General features: G+C 40.3%; 1 protein-coding gene across 2 annotated transcripts in view; it reads left to right on the forward strand.

Moving 5' to 3' along the window:
- Nucleotides 1–27170, forward strand: part of LOC145989496 (cyclic nucleotide-binding domain-containing protein 2-like) — a 67489-nt gene that overhangs the window by 23471 nt on the left and 16848 nt on the right. Inside the window, exons 4-6 of one of the 2 annotated variants that reach the window (XM_083124850.1) lie at nucleotides 16218–16473; nucleotides 17517–17711; nucleotides 21267–21479. In XM_083124850.1, coding sequence (XP_082980976.1) covers nucleotides 16218–16473; nucleotides 17517–17711; nucleotides 21267–21479 — 664 coding nt within the window. The remainder of the gene's footprint in view (nucleotides 1–16217; nucleotides 16474–17516; nucleotides 17712–21266; nucleotides 21480–27170) is intronic. The other variant, XM_083124851.1, reaches the window with a different exon arrangement.

Consider the following 27170-nt stretch of genomic DNA (forward strand, 5'->3'; position numbering starts at 1 on the left):
CAACCATGCCAGTAACAGCCCAGGGCCTCATACACTGTCCTCGTCTCCTCGTGATAACCGTCCACTCTGTAACGTCCTCCTATGACATATTTTTCACGAGTACGTCCGCCGTGAAGAAGTATTACATCATTCTGTTCTTCAACGTAGGTTAGCCATTTCAATGCAAACTTGGACATCTGATCTGCATGATGGTAACCTCCTTTAGGAATTATTCCTATAGTGTTAGCAGGCATAAATTTCTGTCTGTAAATTAGTGAACAGGCAGATGCTATTGTGAGGCAATCCTTGAAAATGTCTATTTTGCATATGTCTAGGAAATTCTGTCTCAGCTTCAGACATCCTTGTCTCAACAGGGTAACATCCTTGATGCAGTATTGGAGAAGTTGGTTTCTGTTGTTGAAAGGTATGTTTCGCATGCATTCGACGTCATACCAAGACATGAAACGGTGTTGATCTTCAACTGTTTTCATGTATTCATAACCGTATGCAGAAGGAGGAGGCATCGGTCCAATGTAATTTCTGTTCTTGTAGGTGTTCCACAAATGCGGATAATATCCTTTCTGAACAGGCAAACCGAAAAGTTTCGAAAAGCCTGCAAGATTTGCCTGAACGTAGTTGAGACTGTCCACAAAATGAAGATTTTGGTATGTCATGCTGATGATTTTGGTACCATCTAAGATGACACGAGGTTTCATTTCTCTCTCCAACATTCTCCGTAATAGAAATGTACAATCGTAACCTCGTGCATTATGTGCACAGATGATTATGTCGGAAAACTTATGCTGCAATTCCAGATAGGACAGAAATGTGTCTACAGGATCATCCCAGAATATAAACTCTCTTGTTCCACAAACAGAACACGGAACCGTTAAATCCTCTTTTTTGTAACATGCGTGACAGGCCGTCTGCACCACAATAAGATTCGGAACGTGAAGAAAAGTTTTTTCTTTCTCAAGAAAAGGAATGTCAGTGTAGCATTCAAAGTCGTAAAACACAAATAGAAATTTTGAGTTCTGTTTAGGTTTCGGTATAGACATGTAACAGAAATGATTTACAGGTTTCACACAATTACATACCGTACAATATTTCATGTTGCATCTATGTACTTTCTCATATCTATTGTTCGTGAGAATAATTCTGAAACATCGGGGACACTGTTGGATTTCGCTGCAGACAGTACCGTTTCGGAACGGGGTTGAAACATGATTCGTGAAGCAGTTCTCATTTTTGAAAATTCTGTTACATGTTTGACATATTCTACGAACACCCTGTTCAGGCACACACGGTGGAGTTGAACGGCACATAGAACATAACTGTTTACACAGATGGTTATGAGCTTTCTGAAATATGAGTTCGTTACACCCGCGACATTCTTGTTTTGCCGCAAATGCTCCAACACGGTTCACTATCACATCATAATGCTGTCTCAGGTTATCGTAGAGAAGGTATATAAATTTGGAAGCGTTTTCAACCTGTCCTTCAAACAAAACATCTTTAACGTCACGAAGATTGTTGTATACAATAATTTTATATTCTGGGAGAACTTGCTGAAATTTTCTCAGTTCGGGAATTCCACTTCCGGCACACGTATTGTCTGTCAGATCTACATCTGCTTTTCGCATAATTTCGAAAACAGTTTTGAGAAGATTTCTGTTTTTTCTGTATTGAGTATAGGAAGGATCGTTATCAGCATAGGCTTTCCCTATGACCAGCGCTTCAGCTAAACAGAGTGGTTTTTTTCTATTTGGCACACCGACGATACTTCTTTTTTGAGTGCTTAACATATAATTAGGTAAACAATATGTTCGATTACCCCCACCACCTCCAACAGGTATATTGACATGGTCTGCTCGTAAAATTAAACGATCTGTAGCAGTGAAGGTTTTCGCACTTTGTAGTATTTTGTACATAATGTTCCACACCATATCACTATGCAACTGATCACATCTATGCCACCCGATGTAAATATCTTTCACAGTTGGGTCAGATATGTTAGACAAAGTTAAACCTATTTTGTCTTCATCCTTGGTGTCTTTTTTAACGTAGATGAGAAGATTTTCAACACCTTCGCGAATCCAAGTGTGAGGATCGACATTTTCTGGTGGCTGTGAGAAACTGAATTCAACACGTCGTCCCTTGGAACGGAATTTAGGATATTCACGTTCTTGAATGTTATGTAATGTTATATTCCCTATCTGTTCACGAGACACTGAAGCACGTTTCCTTTTCTTACCTTTCCCATTTGATGGCTGTTCTGCTGGTGGGTCCGGTCTCCATGACGGTCCTGGCAAAGGCTCCGGGTGTGATCTGGATGCAGCGTTTGTAGAAGTTCCTGTGTCGGATGCCTGCGTCTCCTTGGTGACTCGGGATACAGGATCAGGTGTCGATGGGTGGCCTGGGGACTCTTCGGGAATACCTGTCCATCCTCCTCCTGCTGGTGGGTCCGGTCTCCATGACGGTCCTGGCAAAGGCTCCGGGTGTGATCTGGATGCAGCGTTTGTAGAAGTTCCTGTGTCGGATGCCTGCGTCTCCTTGGTGACTCGGGATACAGGATCAGGTGTCGATGGGGGGCCTGAGGACTCTTCGGGAATACCTGTCCATCCTCCTCCTGAAAGATCGGGTGCGGATGTTGTCACTGTCCGTAGTAAGTGGTCATACTCCTCGACCAATGAGATACTTTCTCCCGCGATGATTTTGTGCGCAATGATCGCCAACACTTCCCGTAATTGTGCAGATGTTGTGTAATATCCGTCACGATATAGCACTAACAGATCGTCAGCGGATAACTGTACGTCCATGATCGTACAATGATTATTTCACGAAGACTGTCTTGTGGAGAGAACGCCGTTTTTTATATATGCAAGCATGACGCAACAGTTATCTCCGATCCTAACGGTTCTACTGACCCTATGTAATTATCCCGGAAATGGTTAACAGGCTTCACCACATGTTTTCCTCTTTGATATCACTATGTAACGGTTTTTATGTTTATCTGAAAACGCGGGTTACAGGATGTAGATAAATGCTTAACGAAGGAACGTCTGAAATGTTTATCTATCGACAAAGGAAGAAGGACGTAGATAAGGAAATAGCTCGGCTCCTAATTGAGCTAGACCGGAAGTGATGACATATTCTCTCCACCACATGTTTTCCTCGTAGATATCGCTATGTAACGGTTTTCATGTTTATCTGTAAACACAGGACACAGGATGTAGATAAATTCTTAACGAAGGAACGTCTGAAATGTTTATCTATCGGTAAAGGAAGAAGGACGTAGATAAGGAAATAGCTCGGCTCCTAATTGAGCTAGACCGGAAGTGATGACAAATTCGTAATCTGCACGTCGAGACCTTTCAGTAGAGTGGTCGGAAGGGTTGTCTACGATTGAAAATAAAGAAAGTAGGAAACGGCCGGTCCTAGAACAATGAAACCTGGTTCACCGGATAGAGGACGTCACTCCGAGTCCAACAAGCTATCAATCATCCTCCTAGCTCAATTAGGAGTCGAGATATAGCGATTTTAAGTTTTCGCACAAAGGTCAAGGTCAAGGCCAAGGTCAAGGTCAAGGTCAAGGTCATCTCAAGGTCAAGGTCATCTCAAGGTCAAGGTCATGGTCAAGGTCAAGGCCAAGGTCAAGGTCATGGTCAAGGTCAAGGTGTATATGTATATGTAATATATATATATATACTCTGACATATGTGTGTGTGTGTGATATATATATATACACTGTTATTAGCGGTCGTTAACTTACGATTACAAATATATATATATATATATATATACTGTTATTAGCGGTCATTAACTTACGGTTACAAAGGTATACGGTTTTACACTTTAACCATGAGTTATGTGTGTTAGCGGGTTCTGTGACATACTGCGAATGGTTTGTCATTCTCGTTAGCAGAATATGATACCGCTATCCACCCACTTCCGTACAGAGATATCAACATCCACCCATTTCCTTACAGAGATATCAACATCCACCCATTTCCTTTTGATATTGCGAATGGAAAATGAAACTTGTCGAATACACTGGCAGTGTTTGTTCTGACATCTTATAGAAGCCATCAAGAATATGGAGAGAGAGAACTTTGTAAGTATTCCAAGTAAATAATTAACATAATCATTTTTATATATATTCAATATATGTTTATTATTTCCATTTATTCAAAATACATATATGGATCAGAAAAAACAGTGTTACTCTGCACACATGTCAAGTTATATACATTACATATATAGAAATAACGAAAATTGAATAAGATGATTAGTGTGTTAGCATTGTTAGTTTTTAGTTATCCAATTTTCGTTTTTTCAAAATCTCTAGCATCCTCTTCTCCATGTCACCTTCTGTACCCCCCATTTTATCTATACCTCTCTGCTTCCGCACACCTTTGAAAACTTCCATCAGTTCAAAACACACTTTCATGCTGAAGTGGGATGGTACATAGGTAACTTTTCTTATATTTTCAATAAACCCCTCGAACACCGGACTTGTTTGTTTCTTGTCGAATATGTACGTGAACAGCTTGACGAGGTTGTCGAGCCTAACCTCCATATCCTTGCACACCTCTTCCAGATTTTCCAACAACTCTCCAGTTAAACCATTCTCCTCGCAAAAATCTACAAAGCACACAATCTGCTTCTCAGCCTGCTTCGCTTGGGTCTTGCTCCATAGATTCCTTCTCTCACCTCCACGTTCAGCTTCATTTTTCACATTCGCGTGTAGGAGGTCAAATTCGAACGGTAGGGATGCCATCTGGAAATAAGAAACAAAAAGTAAGACATATGTTTTTGTTTTCAGGAATAGTTTTTCACCATGGGCAACATGATGAACACACAGTTCATATTAATGCAGATGTTCGGTGTGATGACGGGTACGGAACAGACGTTTCTCAGAAAAATAAGGAATATATCGGCGAAATATGACAGGATAAATCAGCAAAACAGAAATTTCTTCAAGCAAAAAATAGACGCCATGAGGGGGGCAGTTGGACCAGATGGAAGAGGAGCTGGACCGGAGATTCGGTACTCATGATATGCAGAACGAGATTCTGGACGAGTGCCGTACCCACCAAACAGGGTAAATACCATATTTTATAATACAATATTTTGACACGTCTATTATATTGGAATACATTTTTTCTGGAATTCTCAAATTATAATTTCTTATACACGCATATTTACAATTTTTCGATTAAAGTATCTGATAATTCCCGATTCACACATAGAAACATACTTTTCTATACTTACAAACGTTCTTCTAAATTTAAACATTTTAATCATTACTAATTCGTTCTATATATTTATATGCATTTTCTCACAAAATATTTCTATCTATTTACAGGTTCGATACTCTCCGAAAAATACATGTAAGACGTTACCAGCATCTAGCATCAGGGAAGAGTTTAAGACGAAAACAAACTTCTTCATCTTCCACAACAGTAAACCCCCCACCCCCTCTGTCCCGAATACCTACGTCTCCGTCACCTTTCGACCGTTCCAAACCTTCTACCTCTACTACTCACACTTTTGCTACAGAACCCGTGCCTCTCAAACCTGCAGCTCTTCCACAAATTCCCCCTCCGAGTTCTGCTCTATTTTTCGCACGCCTGTCCTCCCCCCTGATACCGAATGCTGGTAAGTCTACTACTTCACTATCTTCGGGTGGAAATAACCCCCAACCGGAGATAGTGGAGATACTTTCCGGAGAAGAAGAAGAAGAAGCTCAACAGGTATAAGTACCGAATCTCCGGTGAGTTTTCTGTTTTTTATATTCTATCGCTTCTAACTTTGTATTCATAGCTCATTTTAAATATATATGTACACGTTTATTACTATTTCTAAATATCGATCTTTTTTATTTTACCCTCAGTTTCGGAAATTATACCCTACTCCGGAATACAGAACAAAAACAATATGCTTTCTCACCGTTCACTCTTCGTCAATTTCTGAGGTGTCCGTCTCTTCTATGATATCTGGGTACCGCCGTGTCGGTGGTGTTCTACTTCCGGAAAACTGTTCCTCCACTTTGTATATGCTGGAAAGGAAAATGAATATTCTTTTTAGTCCACTTATTGTCGGATCGTTACCGTACTCCAGTAATTCCGCAGGATCCAAAACATGGCCGTTCACACCCATTACCGTGCCTATCGACTCGTTTAACATTATACCGGTGTGAAACCATTTGAAAATCTCGTTCAACGTTAATACAGAGTCTCGGTAACTTTTTCGAAACATCTGCATTAACGTTGAAACGTCACAGTAATCAACTATCATGTAGGACTTGTGGCACCCTACTCGGTAGACACGTGGGATTTCCTCACTAACTAGCTCCTCCAAATTCTCATAGCGAACCATCTCGATGCCTGAAACAGAATGTCTCAAGTTCTCGCCGGCTTGCATCAGATATTTTGTGGCAACACATTGAGGAGGAACATGCAGATAATCTACATTTATATGCTCGGAATTTAACTCCGTCTCTGTTTCCTGGCATATACAGTTAGTTGAGGTAACCCCCGTAACTACAATGAACGGCCCTGCCTGGTACCCGTGTGCAGCTATATCATCTGCTACCTTCTCCGACCACACACAGTACGGTAAGTGGCTGTACACGGGAGCTCTTTCTGTAACAAAATGTGTCTCGCATAATCCGTGCGTACGATGTCCGGAATAGAACATACTGATCGCAAATCCATCATTGTCCAATTCCAAAAACCTTTCACGCGATACATTCCTGCTGTAATATGTGACCAGAAGAGATTCTCGGAATCTTACAGGTGCATCTATAATCAGCAACTCACAATTTTTCCCACCAGACAATTTTGGTTTGACCGACGACTTCACTTTCCCTAGACCAGAAATCGTAGCAGGGTATGCCAGACACGTTGTTTTACATGGAGAGTACTCCGTATAGCCATATAAGGGGTTAGACACAACATTCTTCAGAATATTCTGTTTCCTCCTCCTTGAATGTTTACCGTCATCATCGATACGTTTTCCTCTACAGCGTTTTAGTTTCTCGTATACATGATGGGCGGCATTTTTTTCCTCCCAACTACGTCGAAATTCTGCTTCGCTAATACAACTACCCTCATACCATTTCTCTTCCGTACTCCCACCTGGACGTATCGATGATTCCGGTAAACTTTCAGGAGCAGGTACGTCACTACTACAATCCGAAACTGGTTCAGCTGGGGATAATTTTCCAATCACCCCACCGAAAAACGTCAACACCCAGGACACCAAACCCATCATACTTACCTTCGAATAGCGGTTCTATCGCTTCCTCCGGTAACAACTATCTCCAATGATGTACACAGCTGAAGATGTCTGGTGAATAGTGAACTTCAAACACAACGGAACTTTTTATATACCTACCTACCCCTCCTCTTCCTCGCTGATAACTTCTCCCTGAAGTTCCTTGCGCATCCTCTCGCGCAGAGCGTCGAGTGCCCACGTACCTCGTCGATCCTCCTCCCCCGGTATCGCATACACATCCACCTCTTCGGAGAAACGTGCTTTTTTCTTTTCTTTCCTTCCATTCTCCATCCAGCAAAAACAGTATCACATTTTCTCTATCTTTGCATTTACAGTCCCAACCGGAATCAGCACATGTTCCTACACAAATAGCATTTATCTCAACTAAACTGATAACCAACGCCCCTAAAAACCTATTAGACACATCCGCTCTTTTCCTTCTTGCCCGCTCTCCATTTCGCCGCCTACTAACGTATCCTGCACACAGTCATACCTTATCAACGTTCCCACAAACTTCTACACGCCCATTCCAAGAAACATCCGACATGTCCAAACACGTGTTCCACAATCTCTCCATATCACTTCAACATCCCAACACATTTCCTTTCCAACTCCTTTATCTTCTCATCCGTCGACTCTTATCAACTTCAACAGTCATTTACGCCACCCAACCGGAAACCCATATCATCATTCCCAGAAAACCGTCACTTCCTCATTAACAACAGGAAACCCCAACCCATATCAACATTCCCAGAAAACCGTCACCTCATCATTAACAACAGGAAACCATCTTATCAATTCCCCAACCGCCACCGACTTTTCCTCCTCCCCCCAACAACCAATCAAAACACTCCTCACAAATTAATCACAACCCATTCAATGACGTCACACCAATGAAATCCCTCCTAACAAAATAAACCCCACCCATTTATGACGTCATCACCCAAAACCAACACCCTTGCTTGCCCACACTGCTTGGTCATCAATTGATCTTTGATCGATCTTTTCCAATCAATTGATTTATCGGACTCTACGCGGGTGCATAACTACTCAATCTTCTAATTATTCACGCAACTTGAGTTTAACAACACACACCCTGATATTTTGCCTTCCAACAACTTTTCAGTTGATTTTCGTGACGTGAAGATTTAATAAATGTGATGTATGAATTCTCTGCATCTTCGATTGACATACCTCTAACTGCTCTCCCAAAGTCAGAAACGTCCCGATTAGCTTTCTGTTCATAAAGTGGACTTAAAACTCAAATGAAACCAAACCAAAGTCAGAAACACCAATGGTCGAATACCAGCAGAGATTTTTAGAGATTCGCAAACAGTACTCCAATTTTCACGTGTTTTATACGGATAGGTCCAAGTCAGTCGAGTCAGTTGGTTGCGCTCCCCTTCGTCATAGACTCCCAAAGTTCCAGTTACTCGATAGATACTGCCCATCTTTGTACGCCATCCTGAAGGCACTGGACTTGGCTGCCTTGTCTGCAGTGATTCTACCGGTGTGCGTCAGACTCTGGAATCGCCGAATTCCCGGCATCCGGTAATGCAGCGCATCTTTTGACGGCTCGTATCCTTATCTGCCAGTGCTTTTGTCCGCTTCTCCTTGATGGATCCCTAGTCACGTGGGCATCAAGGGGAACGAATCAGCCGATGCTGCCGCCAATTCTGCAGATGCTGATGGTGACGTTCTCGTCCACCTTCTGCCAGCTACCGACCTGCAGAATGTGATTCGTTGTTGCCTTCTTGACACTTGGCAGGAAGAGTAGGGTGCGGTAATGGGGAACAAGCTTCACGATATGAAGGCCACCAGTTTCTCGTCCCGTCCCTCTCGTTGAGAAGAAGATCTTGATATTGACACAGCCGTCTAACCCATGGTCACTTGCTGCAAGGTCTGGACCCTCCGTTGTGTCGTGTTTGTAATGTTGTTTTAAGTATTCGGCATATTCTTGATGAATGTGCCGATTTTGCTTTCCTCAGGGACACTTTTAGACTTCCCAACTGTTTTCATCCTTGTTGGGCGATGACAACAGTGTTTTATCAAAGGTGTTTAGATTTTCCTGGCACTAAAATGGTTAAGGACCGGTTTTTCAATGTTCAGTTAAGGTTCTGGTTAGCACGTAACTGGAAGTTAATGAAAATTTCGGTTTTTCAATGTACAGTTAGCTCTTAACTGGAACTCTGGTGGCGATTATCTTTACTGGTACTTCTTCTTGCAGTTACCAGCCTAATTGGAAGTTGCGAAGCAACATGGATGCCTTGTGCAGCTATCGAACACACTCGCAACTTCTGTCAGATTAAACAAGATATGATTCATAAAACTTTAAATTCGTACAGAAAAAGACTTATTTTGTTTAGCAGAGCTTACTAATGTCCATGCAAATATGGAAATTAAGCAGCCTAGTTGCTAGAATTCGCTTGGCAAGGTTGTGTTAGAGAATTTGTGGCCAGGATATCCGGTCTACCATGCGGGACAATATCTGAACAGTAATTTGGTGTAGTGGTTAGCTGCACCACCTTTCGGAGCGTGTTGTCTTTTGTAATATGAGTCCTGGTCACGGGTATGTTTTTTCTTGTCAATTATTTATTACGTTTGTTGCATTCAATTCACGATATATTGTTGAATGATCTTCTCGGATAAATATTAGCCTACAGTAAATTTTAAAATTATTTTTACTCGTACCTCCATATTTTTAGAAGTTTAGAAAGCATGCTTACTATTAACATGTTGTTTTTTCCACCATCGTGAGGAAATTGGGGAGCTCCGAATGAGTGAGTGTAATCCGGTCGCGAAGTCCTACAACGGCTGGGGGTCGGCTGACGGCTGACCACCCGTCCCCCTAGTCTGGCTGCAGATCTCCACGCCCCCTTGGTGGCTCGCGTGGGAGGGAGGCCAGCAGTCGGTCGGTAGGTAAGCCTTGGCACGATATTGGGCTGTTGCGCTATTGGATTATTATGGATTTTTCGCTCAAGAACATGCATAGAGAGGTACAAAGCATGCAGTCAACTGTACAATATTTACATATTAACAATAATAATAGTGTTTATATCAACAAACAGGTATTATTAATGTCTCCACTTTCGATTTCTTCACGCTTCTTCTACAAGAAAGTATCTGTGCTTGCGCCTCATAACATCATTTCTCCCACGTGGAATTGGCCTTTATTAGAAGAAAACCAAATTTGTAATGCTGTCTTTCGCTAATTTATTTCGTAAGCATACAAAATGGATACTCAGCCATTGTTCCTATCGTTTCACAATGCAATAACGTGCTTTCGCGCGCGGCGTGCTTGTAGTTCTATATTTAAACGCCAGGCTGTGTGCCAGTCGACGCGGTTTGAAACTATACTAACAGATGGCGCGCAGATCGATTTCCTGTAATTTCCGTGCTTCAGAATTGCCAACACACTGTTTTGGAGAACGAACCATGGTTTAGTTAACTAGCAGTTACTTTCACATTGAAAAACCCGGTGCTGGTTAAGACTGGCTGTTATCTCCAACTGGCAGTTAGTTAACAGAAGAATTAACAGGACATTGAAAAACTGGCCCTAAATAAATTTATTCTCGTTCGAGGAGATATAGATCGACCACAAGGAAATAAACCTTGGGACGAAAAGTCCCCGCGCAGCTTTCCCTTCTTCCCTCCACCTCGGGCCATACGGAAGCATGGTTCACTCTCCCCCTCCCCTACTCGCGGGAGTAGGGTGCACAGGAGTCGCGGGTCTGCGCAGGTTGTTTCGCTCGTGGTTCCACTATAGCCCCTCCTAGCACTTGGTGATTTAGGAGTTACGTAAGTAGGCAACACTGATTGCAACTGTCCACGTGAGAAGAATCGCCCGAAGCAACACACTGCCTGAGGGCTGTTTCCTTCCAGCGATTTTTGCAGACCTTCCGGGTCTTGTTGAATGCCCAGTTACCTTGTAAGCGTAGAGCACCTTGAAGAGGATGAACCTGGATAAAGATGCAAGTCGACTAGTTGGCACGGGCAGGACAGCAGGAAAACCTTTTCTAACAAGCAATAAGCGGCGCGTTGGCGAAACTGGGAGTTTGCACTGATCTCATGGTCACGTTCTCGTCTCACAGTACTCTTGTAATTGTTATACTAAGAGCAGTGGTATGCATCTCCGCGTAAACATTGATTGTCTACATTCTACGCTCGGCGTTGCCCGTGCAAGGCACGCGCATCGTTCTAGAAGCAGCAACCAGCATCAGCAGGTGGACATAGAAAGCGTGAAATATAGATGGATTTCATGTGACGTTAGAATTCGCACCGCCGCCATGTTTGCGGCCGAGTTGTTTGTCGTCTGCAAGGAAATACCCACCACCTGGCGGTAATTTTTCGTGTTTAAGCTCTTTGCGCAGTCGACACAAAAGGATATGAAGAAATGGCGACGTTTTGCGGTAGATCCATATGAACTGGACGATAACCGAAATGAAAAGGGGCCTAAACCTTTGACCAACTCTATTTCACGTGTGTTTAAATAGTACTTGACCCAGCTACCTGGAATCAATTTGTTTTCATATTTATTAGCGGTTCGGATTCTGCTTAAAATCCAGTACAGATTTACTAATATTTTCAAGGCTCTGCCATTATCGTCTCTGTTTCCCTTGAAGATTTGTTCAAGAGCTGTAACTTAAAATGTTGAGTTGCTCAAAAACAGTAATTTTACTTTAACAATTTGGGATGTACCGGCCTCCGTGGCGGAGTGGTTAACACAGCGCGCTACGATGCCAGGGCTCCCGGGTTCGAATCCCGGTCTAGGCATGAGCTTTCTTTGTGAGTTTCCCTTATTCAATTTCATCATATCATCACTCAGTCTTGTCTTCACGATTAGCCAAAACTGACAGAAAACCCAAGTAAAATAAATCACATCAATCAATTAATTTGGGATACTTTGATGTATCATTAATGTGTTTTAATCAAGCAGTGCTCTTTTCTATTGCAGTACGCAAAGCCTACTACCCGCACCTTTTCTCATGGATCGGCTAAAAATTAATAACAGTTTGTGTTAAATAACGAAATATAAATAATGAAGTACAAACGTAAAATTATCAATATGAATTTAACGTTGAATCTTATCTTTTTTATCGTCAAATTTATCGGAAGTATCAGCACCTTTCTACCAAAGAAAAACAAACAAACACTACTTGCAAATATGATTAAGCACACCAGCTTGATCCATTTGTACTAAAAATCACAGAGAAAGGTAAAAAAAAAAAAAGGTAAAGTGCTCCCCTGTGCATAGCACCACGCCATGAAGGCGTATAGGGGGTATGGGGGTAACGCCCCACACTTTCTTGATCCGGTCGTAAGTGGAGGTAATGTGATCAGCATCACGCCCCTGACCGCCTTTACCCCCCAGGGTTTCCCCCAGGTACCCATGTTATTCGACGCTGGGTGGGCGCCGGGGCCGCTTCCATCGTTAGAAAAGTTCCCGGATTTGAACCGGCCGGGGATCGAACCCGGGACCTTTAGCATGGTAGTCAGACGCGTTACCGACTGAGCCACCGCGGCCTGTTACAGAGAAAGGTGATATATGAACTTACCTGAAAGAAAATGTCCACTCTACAGTCTGTAATGTTTGCTTTGTTCATTAATGTTGACAATTTATTCTCGCCAATCTTCTGATCAACAATTATCGAGTTGCATGACGTGAAGCACACCAGCTGTTTTTTCTCGGAAAATATGAGGAATACTGCACAATGTACCATCGTAAACAAGGGTCAAACCTCCTACCCGCTTGAATTCCGTATGCTTACAAGAACCGCCCTCAATCATGGCTGCTCGATCCCACAATGCAACAGTTTGTGACGTAGGTGAAACACACCTATTCCACCCAGAAATAAGTGTTGTAAGCAGGGCTCGAAAAATCCCGGTCGCCATGGCGACTAAAAATTTCAGCCTGGCGACTGTGATCTTTTGCTGTAATATGTACGAAATTTTGATGATTCTAATCGCAGTACATCGTAAGTTAGCAAATTATTTTTTTTTCTCAACGTTGTGAACATTCCATAGAGTCAGTAACAATTTCTTACCCTTTGTCCCCCCAACACCCCATTTCCTGCTTTCTCAAATAATTTAGCAATGTTTTGAATACCGTGATGTTCAGCATCTTATGCAGAGTGCTTCAAAAGTCGCACAACCCAAACTTTGGAAATGTATATCATGAAAACCGTAAGAGATATTTGCACCGGGGTTTTTGCATTATAAAGCCTCATTCATTGAGATAGTTTTCAATGTTATAATTCAGTTCACTCTGTACAGAAAATTACATAAATTAATAACTGATGGAAAGCAGCATTCAAATTTTTCCAGAAATGAACTTCTGAGTAAGAGAGATATGTAAGAAATGATAGGAGGTTCATAATTAGACATTTGATGACTGTCTGTCATTTGCGACAAATATTGGTCATGTGCAACATTTGACTGGCGATTTTATGGGTTGAGTGAAAAGTGCCAATTTTTGGGACATATCTCCATATATGGCAACACTAGCAGGTTGAAATATTGCAAACAGTCGCATGCAACATGTGTCTAAGTATTGTCTATACATTTACGTGAAAAATCGTAAATCAAGATTTTGTGCCGAAATAGAATCCTAGGCTGCCCCTGGTTACATTGAATTATCTTCGCTCACTTGCGCCGGTACTGTGCCTGTTATTTTAATTGATTCAGCATGGCGTGTTCATTGGAGCAGTGCGTGTGCATTTCTGAAGAGTATTTTACTACTCATTCTTACACTCATGTGCAAGAGGTTTTCCAATAAAAATGCTCTGCTTCTGCTGTACCTCACAAAGCAACTATTTTAAAACCAGTCAAACACCAACATATGATCACACAAATTGTTTAAGAGTTGGTATTTATTGTTGAAAATCAGTTCTCAGATGTTTTCAGCAAATTAACAATGTTTTTTAAAATAATGTAATTGCTTTTATTTAGATAAATGCTAACATAAATTTATGAACCCAGTGATAGCCTGCAGGATTAGTTTAGTGCAGAAAACGCGGTGTAAATATCTCTTACGATTTTCATGATATACATTTTCAAAGTTTAGATTGCGCGACTTTCGAAACATACTGTAGTATGCACAATTGCTAATAGGTGGTTTTCTGGTGCCTGATTTTCAGAGCTTTGAAGAAAATTTTTCGAGCACTGGTTGTAAGTATTTATTTACGTTCAACCAATTCACTACGTATTAATTGAACTGCCAAATAACCTTGTCGCGACATAACCAAAGAAATGCGATGTCCGTTGTAGAATAACAACATTTGTTTTATTTCTATTTCCACCATTTCACATGTGGAAATTTCATACGTTGAAAAATCTGCTTTAAAGACACATGCACTTTCCTATGCAGTAATAAGACACAAAACTACTTTTAGCCTTGCCTTTTGTCAGTGTAAAAAATGTCAATTTTCACTATGGCTGTCATTTGTTTTTCTTTCGGTAGTCCCTTTTCCCATTTTTCAATAACTTTCATTACGTCGGATGGTCTTAAGTTGGTTATCGACATGTTTGAAGAAAGAAATACTTTCTCTTTCAAAGACCACTGGGATTTCTTTCTTCCCTGTTGTTTGCATTATCTACAGTAGACTATGTAAACTATAAGCCAATGTAATCTTTGTGTAGATAACGCATGTAGACGTAAACTTATAGTCTACGACACATCACTGACTAAGAGTGACCAGGCCACCGGATGCAACTGAAAGTAATAATATACATCGATTTTAACCATATTTCATAAACAGATTGAGGAAATTCATGTTTTAATGAAAATTATTAATTTCTTACGAGATCTGACAAAAAATGTAAAGAAAACCATAATGATGTTGAATATTTTTTCATAAGTGCATATTTTTTGAGAACTTGTCAGGGTGGTTACTACTTTTAGCGAAATATAAGCTTTCTAAAATTGGAAACCAGTTTGGCATGTCACCTTAATTAATCCATAACAACCAACAACTATGTGGATGAAATCAAAGTCATTGAGGTACCCTATTTTACAGGGAGAGTCGGGAGTCTTGCTGGATGACACAATGCAGCTGAAACCTTGTATTTTAGGGTAATATTTTTGTTAATCGTTTCTGTTATTTAGTATCGTTTTTTCTTCCTGAGCTCCAAAATGTGAAAAAGAAAGCGCCCTTTCAGTTCAAATAATTGAAAGTGTATCTTGGAAAGAAATGATAATTGTAAAGGGTGTTGTTCCAAATTAGATGCAGGATTCAATTTAAGAAAAAAAAAACTTGTATTTATTTATTAGATGGCAAAGTTCTGACAAATGTTCTCCACGACGCATTTGACACTCTCGAATTCTTTTTGACAAAATTCTGGTTCACTTTTTCTCATAACTGCGACTCAATGCCGTCGATACCTCTTTGAATGTCCGCTTTCAATTCAGGAATCGCTCTTATATTTTCGCAGCAGAAACTTTGGACTTCATGAGTTCGCAGATGAAAATATCGCACGGTGTGAGGTCGCATGAACTTGGTGGGCAATTCACTTCGCTGTTGCGCGAGATGAGTCGCCCATTTAAATACTGCTTCAACAACTGGAGCGTGTAGCGCTCCATATTGACTAACTGCAACATGTTTACTACAACATGTGAACTCGCAGAACGCTGCCAACCCTACGGAAAACATGGCGCACAATTAAATGCTGCGTTAATTTTGGGACACCCTTTATATGATTTATTGTCAGCATCTTTATTACAATAACATTTTTAGTAGAAATGGGTAAATCATGTTTTGTTTACGTAGTATTTTCACTTTTTTCACTATTCTGTAGGATGGCACTTTTGTAATTGATGTTCAAACTAATTTTTATTTTTAATATACTTAAACTTTTGCTTTAAATTCTCAGCCTAATTATGACATGAAATAGGACGAAATACGAATGCTTTTGAATAATTACAGGATTTTTAGAATTGCAGATGCATATATTTTTTTCAGAATGTGCAACGAAGTTTAGCTGAAGTGACTTATTTCGCTTCGTATAGCCCGAACAGGGTAATAATAAAAGAGGGTCATCCAGCATTCGCGATGTACTTCGTGGTTGGTGGAGAACTGAACGATGGAGTGACGCAGGTGGATCCTATAACTGGTGAAACGTCACAGGTGATAGTTGGAACCATTGACGAGGGGCAAATATTTGGCGAATTGGCTCTTCTTCTTGGAATACCCCGCACTTCAACTGTTACCACTAAAAGTAAGTAACCGTCTTGATAGAGCATACTTGAAGGAAAACTGTTCCAGTCCTGTATATAGGCATGCAATATCTCGTGTGAAAGAGCCCTTCAAGATCTCTCCAACGCCGTCCGAATCACTTTTATAGGTGCCCTGGTTGCCGAAATATTGCAATTTAAAGTTAACAAGATGTTGAAAAGAAATGTCAAAATCGCACAGTTTGCGCCACTGTAAATTCGTAAATACATGTACAAAAGATATGGATCTGCTAATTTGCATATTTTCCTGCCTCAGGTGCCCCTTCCAGTATGGGAAATTTCAAATTAATCAAAAAATGTAAGGTTGTTGATTTGACATGTAATGACCCTACAGCAAGTGTTTCAAAATTATGTGTAAATGATATCATAAGATTTAATGACATAGGTCAGAACTTAGGTACTTAGAACCGGTATGCAATAGAGTTTACTGACTGGTAACATGTAGGCCTATGCAAATTTAAATACCCAAAAAACCTACGTCCCAAAATAAAACCATAAATACGCCACTGAGTGGCTATCCCCCAAAGCAAAAAGCTTAATTATCACAGTGGTTGAAGTTGATTGATTGATTGATTTAGTTTATTTTACTTCGCGTTTTGTGCCTCTTGGCTAATTTGCGAAGATGGGGATGAGTGATGAAATGATGAAATTGATGAATGGACATTCACAAACAACCAAGCCCGACCGGGATTCGAACCCTTGGCGTCGCAGCGCGATGTGCTAAACACTCGGCCACAGGGTCGGGCAGTGGTTGAAGTGTTGCATGAGTGACCCTGTTCTGATTTTCTGGCGTTATTGGTTATCTGCTCGCGAGCATCCAAAGTGAAGTGTGGAAGAAGGGAAATTGAAGGTGAAAGGAAATTACACAGGGTCGGAAATATTCTGCGGCTCTCCCAGAAAACAATTCTACATCCACCTATGGGTGGGGGATGCCTACGCAAATTATATTAGCTTGGGATATGCTTACATGGAGGAATAGCGAACACTGACAGAAATACAATATTAAGTATTGTTGCTTTTTTTTCAGCTAACTGTGAATTACTGTGCTTAGGAAAACATGATTTTGATTGCATATTGAAGGCCACTCTAGAAAAGGACTGGGACCGTATGAAAACCACTTTAGGCCTGTTTCCGTACTTCAATGATTGGTCAGCCATGGCAGTTAGAGAGTGCTGCATGAAAGGAGTTCTTAAGACATTTGAAAAGGATGACGTCATTCTGAGTAAGTATTTTGAGCAAAAGTACCCAAGTAACCACAACGGTCGGGCCAATTTCAGTTTTTACATGTGAAAGGTTGGGTTTATGTTGATTGGTAAATTCAAGTTGGTCTTACGTTGGGCCAATAGTTGTTGCCAACCCTTGTCCAACCACGTTTAAAAACTACTTTCTCCTAAGGCATCTTTTAAGAGTGTGCTGTAAATTCTAGTGTAAAATAAGTGACAGGTAACAGTGTTTCTTTTCGAAAATTTTAGTCAAAGTTTGTACTGGAAATATAATAATTTGTTAATAAAAGTAGAAGCCAATTTTAACCTGTAGTCACTCGCGACACCTTTGTCAGCCACCATGAGAGATATTTCGTGTTGGGAATTGCGTATGGTTTGTCTGTTTAGCTGTGGCAGAACAAGAACATTCTTGTGAAGGCTGTTCAAGATCCATATATGTAAAATAAACAATGTTATGTGCAGACTCAGTTCTATGAAAGGTGGAAAACTAAAGCCTGAATCACATGGAACTGGATTTCCAGTAGGAATTCCCTAGTTGGCGCTGGACTGGCTACCCATTTGCTAGTTTTCGCCTCACAAGATACTTGTTACCGTACTTGTCGATAGATTTTTGTTCCCATAAGAGCTGACAATATGTAAAGATGGACAAGCAATTTGAAGAATATTGAGAATTACTGTTTTGTGCTTTTATTAGAAATTAAAAAAGAAAAGAATGGACTAGAGATTGGCTCGAAAAAAATTATAGTAATCAATGCGTACCGAACAAACTTTTTAATTAACTCGGGTATACATGAGATTCGCAGAATTCATTCACAAATTTTAAAAAATCAAACATTTAATTTAATACACTTGTAAGTTGTAATAATAAGGATTTTCATTTTCGGCTAATCATATTTGTCACGTACACATCTCATCGCTTTGCATAAAAACCTAAATATTAATGAACTGAACACGAATGCACCGCACGTCATCTCTTTCATTTTTTTAATCGAGAAACTAACAAAAACAGCCAAGACTCGGAAACCACAAACAAAAAACTCCCCTTTGCAAACTCAAAGATTATCTTCACATGACCAAACTTTGGGGTATGATTGGCTGTTCCACAGTATCCAGTCGAGGAAAGCCAGTAGCAATTAGAACATGTCCTATTCCTCCAAACCAGACAAGCAGTCAGCCAGGCAACCATCACATCCGGGCAGGTAGCCAGTTCAGCGCCAACTAACTGGATACGCGTATCCAGTTCGGCTTTAAGTAAACTCTAGAAAGTGTTTTGCGCTACCACTTGAAGGTACCTTGAAAACAATGATACCATATGAATGAGAAAGTGTTGTGTATTATTTATATTTTACGCAAATAATTTGTACTAAAGTGTATATTTCGCCTCTCAATAGATTATATATATATCAGAACACGAACCTATCTATAATTTACTTTTCAGTAGCTCGACGTAAAAACCACACGTTGCGCCAACGTTGGAACCACTGCCAACGGCATGTTCTTACTTTTGGCCAACCATTTTCAGTACGGTTGGCTTAACGTTGGGCCAATCACTTTTGGTTACTTGGGTATATTATATGCACCTTTCTTTGTTTCTAATCACTAATCAGTGGTCGACATGGCAGCCGTTAGGAAATATCGTGCGAATATGTCTGCAAGGCATATGTACATAATTTAAGATATGTACATAATTTAAGACATGATCCCCTTCCCATTTCAAAATCTGGAGGTAATTCCAAGATTGCGGCTTTAAATATGGCCACCATGATGCATACTAGCTCCATGTGGTGTGCCCCACCCCATCATCCTCCGTCAAGCCGTTTTCAAATTAAAAGGGTGGTGCTGGACTTTTGCCTCACACTGTACAATCAATTTTAGTGTGGTTCTTCACAACGTTAACTGGCTTTACATTATTCCGTACAGTGCAAACACAAGTACTCTATTTTTCTAATTGACACGTTGTACAAAAATTGAAATTCAGAATTTGCGTCTGTAATGTGCGTAGTCCAAGAACCCTGTTCGTTCAGCCACTACTCCCGACCGGATCAAGAAAGTGTGGGGCGTTACCCCCACACCCCCTATACGCCTTCTTGGCCTGGTGCTAAGCACAAGGGAGCACTTTACATTTCTTTTACTACTTGAAATTTAGCCATTGTTGACTTTTTATTAGAGCTCATATTTCAGTCGAGAACAATAGTGATCCACAAGACCATTCAAAGAATATATATATATATATATATATATATATATATATATATATATATATATATATATATATATATATATTAGCGAAGGCCAAATCCGGATTTTTTAAAATCTGGAATCCGGATAGTAAAAACGGAGAATCTGAATTTCGAATTTCGGAGCGATTCCGGATTTCGGAGGGAATTCGGATTTCGAATTCTATCCATCCTGGTTCCAGGCTATCACTTATTTTAATAGCAAGTTCAATAGCACTGAATATGTTTGCAGGCAATTTCAGACTGAGAAAGAGTAGTTGGATTAGTGAAAAGCAATGGGATTAGTGCAGTTGCAGCAGAATTGTAAAGCTACAGCAGTTCTTTGTTTCGACCAAACATGGCCATATTGCCCGATGGCTCCTTATCTGCCGTAGCAGTTGCACAAGAGCGGGATTTTGATAGATTGGACAAGTTCGTGCTTTAGGTCAATGCGCAAGCACCCTCTGATGCCAAAACAATATAATCATTTGCATCGGCTCCCTGAGATTACATGCTTCGGAGCTCGAACAATGGAATTGTATGCAACACAAAATGTATATTTCCTTCTGCTTTCTACCAAACTTTTCCCTCTGTCAGTCATACGTGCAAAAAAAAATCAGATTACTTTTGCCGAGCTAACCTCATGTACGTACCAACGTTTTGTTAATTACCAATTATTGTTGACAAAAAAAATAAAACATAACGTAATGAAATCATTTCTTACTAAGCGAAGTCGGCTTCCTTCCTAAACCTGTTTTGCCTCCGTAATTCTTTTGCTCTTAAATCTGTTTTGTCTCTGACAGAAGGATTTCATCCAAAATCCGGATAGTAAATTTTCCGGATTCCGGATTTTTTTTGGCCGTCCTTAACAAGTACATGTTTCTAAAATATTTTATAAATATATGAAGTGGGTGTGTCATGACCACTAAAAACGAATTTGATTTTTTTATGAAACAAAATAACAAAAGTAAGATTCTAAGATATGTATTTCTGTTTGATTTCGTCACATCCAATTGAAATGCACTAGATTTAGAATTTCCTCCCTACTGTAATGTGTTGAGTGGAATACCTTGTGAATTTTCATTAAGCGAACCAGAATACTTCAAAAGTGACATTCTCGCTATAACACCACAGAAAGTTTGACCAATAATGGGTAAAATCGGTAATATTCTATGGATCAAAATAGTAATCCAGGCAACCAATGACGGGAGTTTTTCCACGCGACCACTGCAGTGTTAAGACGCCAGTTACTCCCTTGAAGGCGGTAACTTACTTTCAATGCCATGTAACATTTGTGTATTGTTTAGTTCTTTGCAAGGAATCCTTTTCCTTTTTCAGGTAAGACGTTGGGTTCATCCGACTTCGTCCATTTTGTTGTCGACGGTTTATGCGTGGTTATACACGAGATGCTGATTGATCAGCATGTTAATCGATACGGAGAAACCATATTCAGATTGGTTGGTGTTAAAGAGGCCACTCAGCAAAAGGACACAGCACTTAAGCGTTACATGCAAGCCTGTTTCTTTAGCAGAGGAGAAACCTTCTGTATTGGTAAGTGCCTTCAATAGGTCCTCATCAGCTTCTTTTGTGTGAGTGTTACTTCTCTTAGAAATATCCCCCTTTATAGGAGGACACAAGGAATACAAATAAAGTTGGTTCAAGCAGAGAAATCAACTTAAATAAGGCAGTGGAATACTAGCAATAAAAGGTTTAAGATTAAAGCCTTAAAATTGTAGGTTTTGTGAAGAAATACATAATAGATAAATTAATGAGGTTTATGTGACAATTATCACGACGCGATTTAGACAATATAAAGAGTGTGAATATGAAATATTAGCTCCAAATGACAATCAGTAACTTACTTATTCCAGAAACAAGATTATGGAAACCAAATGACAATGAAATCTTTACATAAACCTTCTGTTTTATGCATTTAATATCCCAATGACTTCCAGTTGGTTTAATTTAACCTAAAGTATTTTCCGTTTATTTCATTTTAATACCCACTTCTTAATATTCATTTTTGGCAAAGGACCTGGCTTAACACTAGCTTATCCGTGCCGCACGAGAAACTTATACCCTGTCCAAGCTAACTGTAGAGCAGGGCCGCGTATATCGGCAGAGGAGGAGAAGGAAAATCGAGTGGTGAGAGCGCAACGTTGCCAACCGTACGGTTCAGACCTTAGTCCGTACGCTAAATTAACGGCTTGTCAAAATTTGCTCTTGCAAATTTCCTAAGAAATTCTTAAACCAATCGTACGGACCTGGAGACAAAAATACGGTTCGTTTGCCATGTGCGTTCGGTATTATCCTTTTCAAAAGTTTGCAACGCTGCATAGCGGAGGGGGAAATCTGGTAACTCCCGTCGCCCATCACACAATCCCGTTTCTCTCACTGTTCATTGGTGGAGCCGTCTCGCGTCACCACTTGCGCAGAGACTTGTTCTCGTTCCTTGGTCTACAGTTAGCTGGTACGGAGTTTATTTACCTGAGAGGGGGCTCACAGGCCCACATTTTTTTAAATCACTAAAATTCAACAAACCATTTTACTATTGAATTGCTTCATGCTTTCTTGTTTATAGAAGTTTAGTTATTTAGATATTGATTACAAAAATTGCCATCATTAATAAAAAATAATGACAAATTATTGCATGAGTATCGCACCCATATTTTACAATTCCCTAAAACTAAAAAAAACAAGAATATTTTTTATTAATGCTTCTTTGTTTATAGTTGATTGATTGATTTGCTTTATTTTACTTCGTTTTTGTGCCACTCGTGGCTAATTGCGAAGATGAAGATTAGTGATGATGTGATGAAATAGATGAATGGACATTCACAAACATCCATTCCCACGCCTTGATTCGAACCCGGGACCCCTAGCGTCGTAGCGCGATGTGGTAACTACTCACCACGGGAGCCGGCTTCTTTGATTACAGACGGACAGTTGTATATTAATTATAATAATTACAAAAAATACCTACATTAACAAACAATTGTACACTATCACTAGAATGAGTGTCTCGAATAACATTTAAAAATGGCGCCTGATACGCCCTCCTATTTACCTTACGTTTATGTTTTCTATGAACAAAACTAATACAGAATATTCATAACACCATAGGGAACAATGTAATTCATTTTTTAATAAAAATTGTCACTGTTGAAAAATAGAGGTGGTGGACCTGACAGGTAGACTAGGGTTAAAACTGAAAAAAGAGTGATGTGAATTATCAAAAAATACCCAACTCTACAAAAAACAACTTAAAAATACTGAACCACTTCAATAACATCACTACTCCCTGTCTTTGTTCTAATTTAATGTCCTTTTTGACACTTAGGAGAAACTCAAATTATGGGGTGCGTTCCGAAAGCCATAACGAAACGAACGAATTATACGAAGATATCTGGGCTCGTGAACCTAGTGAAACCAGTTATTTTACAGACTTATGGGACACTCTAGACGAAAGCGCAGGCGCAGCGTTTTGTTTATAGAAAGTCTCCGCATGGCGACCAACGGAAGGAATGTCCCTTCTGGGAGAAATAAACTCTATTGCGGGCATTGTAACTCATTTTAATCACATTGTAAGAACAGTTCATGCACAGTCATCTTGTGCATGTTGCTTCATATAACACTCTTTTAAAATTATAATACAATTCCAGAACTACCTAGGTAGTGCAGTTCGAAGCCATTATGCCCGCACGCTGTCTGCAAGCAGCAGACGATTCTCACCGAACAAACCAGCCTCCTATCCCGTGCCGTTTGGTGAATCTCGTTCTTGAGTGAGACGCACGGAAAGCGACTTTTGGGACAGCATAAAGAACCTCACAAAACGCACGGAAGCACTTATGGAACAACCAGTTACTTTCGGAACGGGCCCCTAAGGTGCGATACCCTCGGCTAATCAGTAGGAAGTAAAGTTCCTTCCGGAGGCTCGCTCTCCTCCGACCGGGGCGGTGGAATAACCGCGAGAGGGATTAAGCACGAAACGGACTAAGCACGAAAGAGCACAACCGCGAAACGTAACACAGGATTAAACGCGAAACGGAACAAGCGTGAACGGAATAAACGCGAAGGAACAAGCACGAAACGGATTTAGCGCGAGCGGAATAAACGCGAAGGAATAAGCGCGAAATGGAATTACAGCGAAAGGAACAACCGCGAAACGGATTAATCGCGAAACCAAAATTGAACACCAGAATAAGCGCGAAAGGAATTAGAGCGAAAGAGATTTAGAGCGAAACTAAAATTCAAAACGGGAATAAGCGAGAAAGGAACAACCGAGAAACGGATTCAGCGCGAAACCAAAATTGAACATAGGAATAAGCGCAAAAGGAATAAGAGCGAAACTAATATTCAAAACAAGAATAAGCGCGAAAGAAACAACCGCGAAACGAATTAATAGCGAAACAAAAATTGAACATAGGAATAAGCGCGAAAGGAATAAGAGCGAAAGGGATTAAGAGCGAAACTAATATTCAAAACAAGAATAAGCGCGAAAGAAATAATCGCGAGACGGATTAATCGCGAAACCAAAATTGAACACCGGAAAAAGCGCGAAAGGAATAAGAGCGAAAGGGATTAAGAGCGAAATTAATATTCAAAACTGGAATAAGTGCGAAAGGAACAACCGAGAAACGGATTAAGCGCAAAACCAAAATTGAACATAGGAATAAGCGCGAAACGAATAACAGCGAAACGGATTAATCGTGAAACTAAAATTAAAAACTGAAATAAGCGCGAAAGGAACAACCGCGAAACGAATTAATCACGAAACCAAAATTGAATACCGGAATAAGCGCGAAAGGAATAAGAGCGAAAGAGAATAAGCGCGAAACTAAAATTAAAAATCGGAATGAGCTTGAGAGGAACAACCGCGAAACGGATTAAGTGCGAGAAAAAAATAAAACCCGGAACTAGCGCGGAAGGAACAACCGCGAAATGGAAATGGCGAAACTAAAATTGAATACCGTAATAAGCGCGAAAGGAACAACCGCGAAACGGAATGAGCGCGAAAGGAATTAGAGCGAAACGGACTAAGCGCGAACGGAATAAGAGCGAAAAGATTAAGCGCGAAACGGATTAAACGCGAAAGGATTAACCGCGAAGGAATAAGCGCGAAAATTTCACTTTCGCGCTTAATGCCTTTCGTGGTTGTTCAGGCGACACCTCCGATCTTTCCGTACTTCGTAGCCACACCCATACATGATCAAAGCCATCTGGTGGCAAACCAAAGTAACCAAACCAGTGGCGCAACCACAGGGGGCAGGGGGTGCATTGCCCCCCCCCCAACCTTGGTCGGAAATAAGTTCTAGGGGGGCAAACATTGACGGCCAAGTGTACCTACAGCTCAGAACTTCAAATTTTATGCAAATATAAATACTTTTCGTAAAATTTTCTTGATCGCTTCGCTCGCAATTCTTGCTTTTCTTAGTCTTATCAAGTTCAGGACCGTAGCTAGGGGACGGCGGGAGACGGCCCTAGGCGTCGAACTATCCAAATTATAAGAAAATAGTAAAATTGATTGATTGGTGTTTTTTAAGTCAACTTATGCACAGAAAGGCTAAACGAGACTGGACCTATAGCTTAAAGTGGGTTCCGAACCACTATGTGCCTCCACCGGGTATCGAACCCGGGACCCCTTGATGACAAGGCGACGATGTTACCACTACACCATCGGGGAGGCACAAAAGTTGTAAATGATATAATGCCATGGCGTTTCCGTGAAATTATTTGCGCCCTATTAAATTAATATTGATTTCAGCCTGCAAAAAAATTGGATCCAAAAATTTTCTTGTTCGCTTCGCTCGCAATTTATGTTTCTTCGCTGTAATGCATTGTAAATCACCAGGCAGAGAAATAAGACTTGTCTTAATTAATTTGGTTTTAAATGCATGAAGAATTGTTTTGAGGGAAGGGAGCGTGCACATTTGAGAGACAATTTATGTAAGTTTTGCTGTTGGTATTGGTAGATACGTTTATCCTTGTACTTGCCCCCCCCCCCCAGACAAAAATTCGTGGTTGCGCCTCTGGGTAGCTTTCGTTCTGTTTCTGCAAACTCATCGCTCACATCTTGATAAAACGATTCCCTTGATTTTAATGTTAGCAGTTTCCTGATGCATAGTATGATATTCTTCTGTTATGTGTCTGTACTGTGATTTCAAAACTTTCAATTACAGCAACACTATGATAGATACAGCAGCAGATCTTGGTACTGCGAATGCATTTTAGACACTGCCAATTGGGGGGGGGGGGATGATGCCATAGAAGCTCGCCTCTTATTGCTAGAAATGGGCACCATCGATTAATTTTCACCATCGACTAATTAGTCGTTAGTCGGAAACAAAAATCGACTAATTAATATAAAAAATATTCTACTACTTTTCGACTAATGTTAGTCACAGTAGTAATTTGACCGACATTAATCTAAGTAGTCATTCGACTAACATTAGTCTGAATAGTTATTAGACTAATATTATTCGAAGTAGTCATTCGACTGATATTACTCGAAGTAGTCGTCATTACACTAATATGAGCTTGACTCCTTTTCAGAATAAGTCAACTAAATGTTTTTAGTGTTTTCAAGTCTACGTTATTCTCAGGTTGGCTAAATGGGACTGAATGTACAGTTCTAAATAAGGTACAAACTACTGTATATAACAGTGGCGTATGCTGGGTTTAAAACCTGGGCTATCTCTTTTTATCATAATATTCAAATGGGGGGATCTTTTTCGTTCAATTTCTTGGATATTAAGGTGATGTGACATTGCGATTAAAATACATACATTACAATTTACTAATAATTATAAAAATAACACTGTTTCATTAATATAAAAACAATAAGGAAAACATTTCAAATAGTTCATGGTTATTTATAAAATATTGATGCCCATATTGTGAAATATTTATGTAGGCCTACGTGCGAGAATAAAATATACCCGTATAATAAACTTCTTACCTTGAATATTTAATTTGGACAGGAACTCCATTCTTCTCTTGGCAACCTCTGTGGTAAAATGGTTATTAGCACAGCGCACCATGACGCCAGGGTACCCGGTTCAAATCCAGGCATGGACATGGGTATTCTTTGTGAATGACCCTTCATGAATTTCAGTGTATCGTCACTCATCCTCATCGTCGCGATTAGCTAAAGTGTCAGAAGAGCAACGCAAAATAACAAACCAAATCCATTCTTCTCTTCTTTGCGATGCCAGAGGCCTGCATATCTTCACGATTTGAAGT

The sequence above is a fragment of the Lepisma saccharinum genome, chromosome 6, assembly GCF_977018435.1.
Source record: "Lepisma saccharinum chromosome 6, izLepSacc3.1, whole genome shotgun sequence".
Classification (NCBI taxonomy): Eukaryota; Metazoa; Arthropoda; class Insecta; order Zygentoma; family Lepismatidae; genus Lepisma; species Lepisma saccharinum.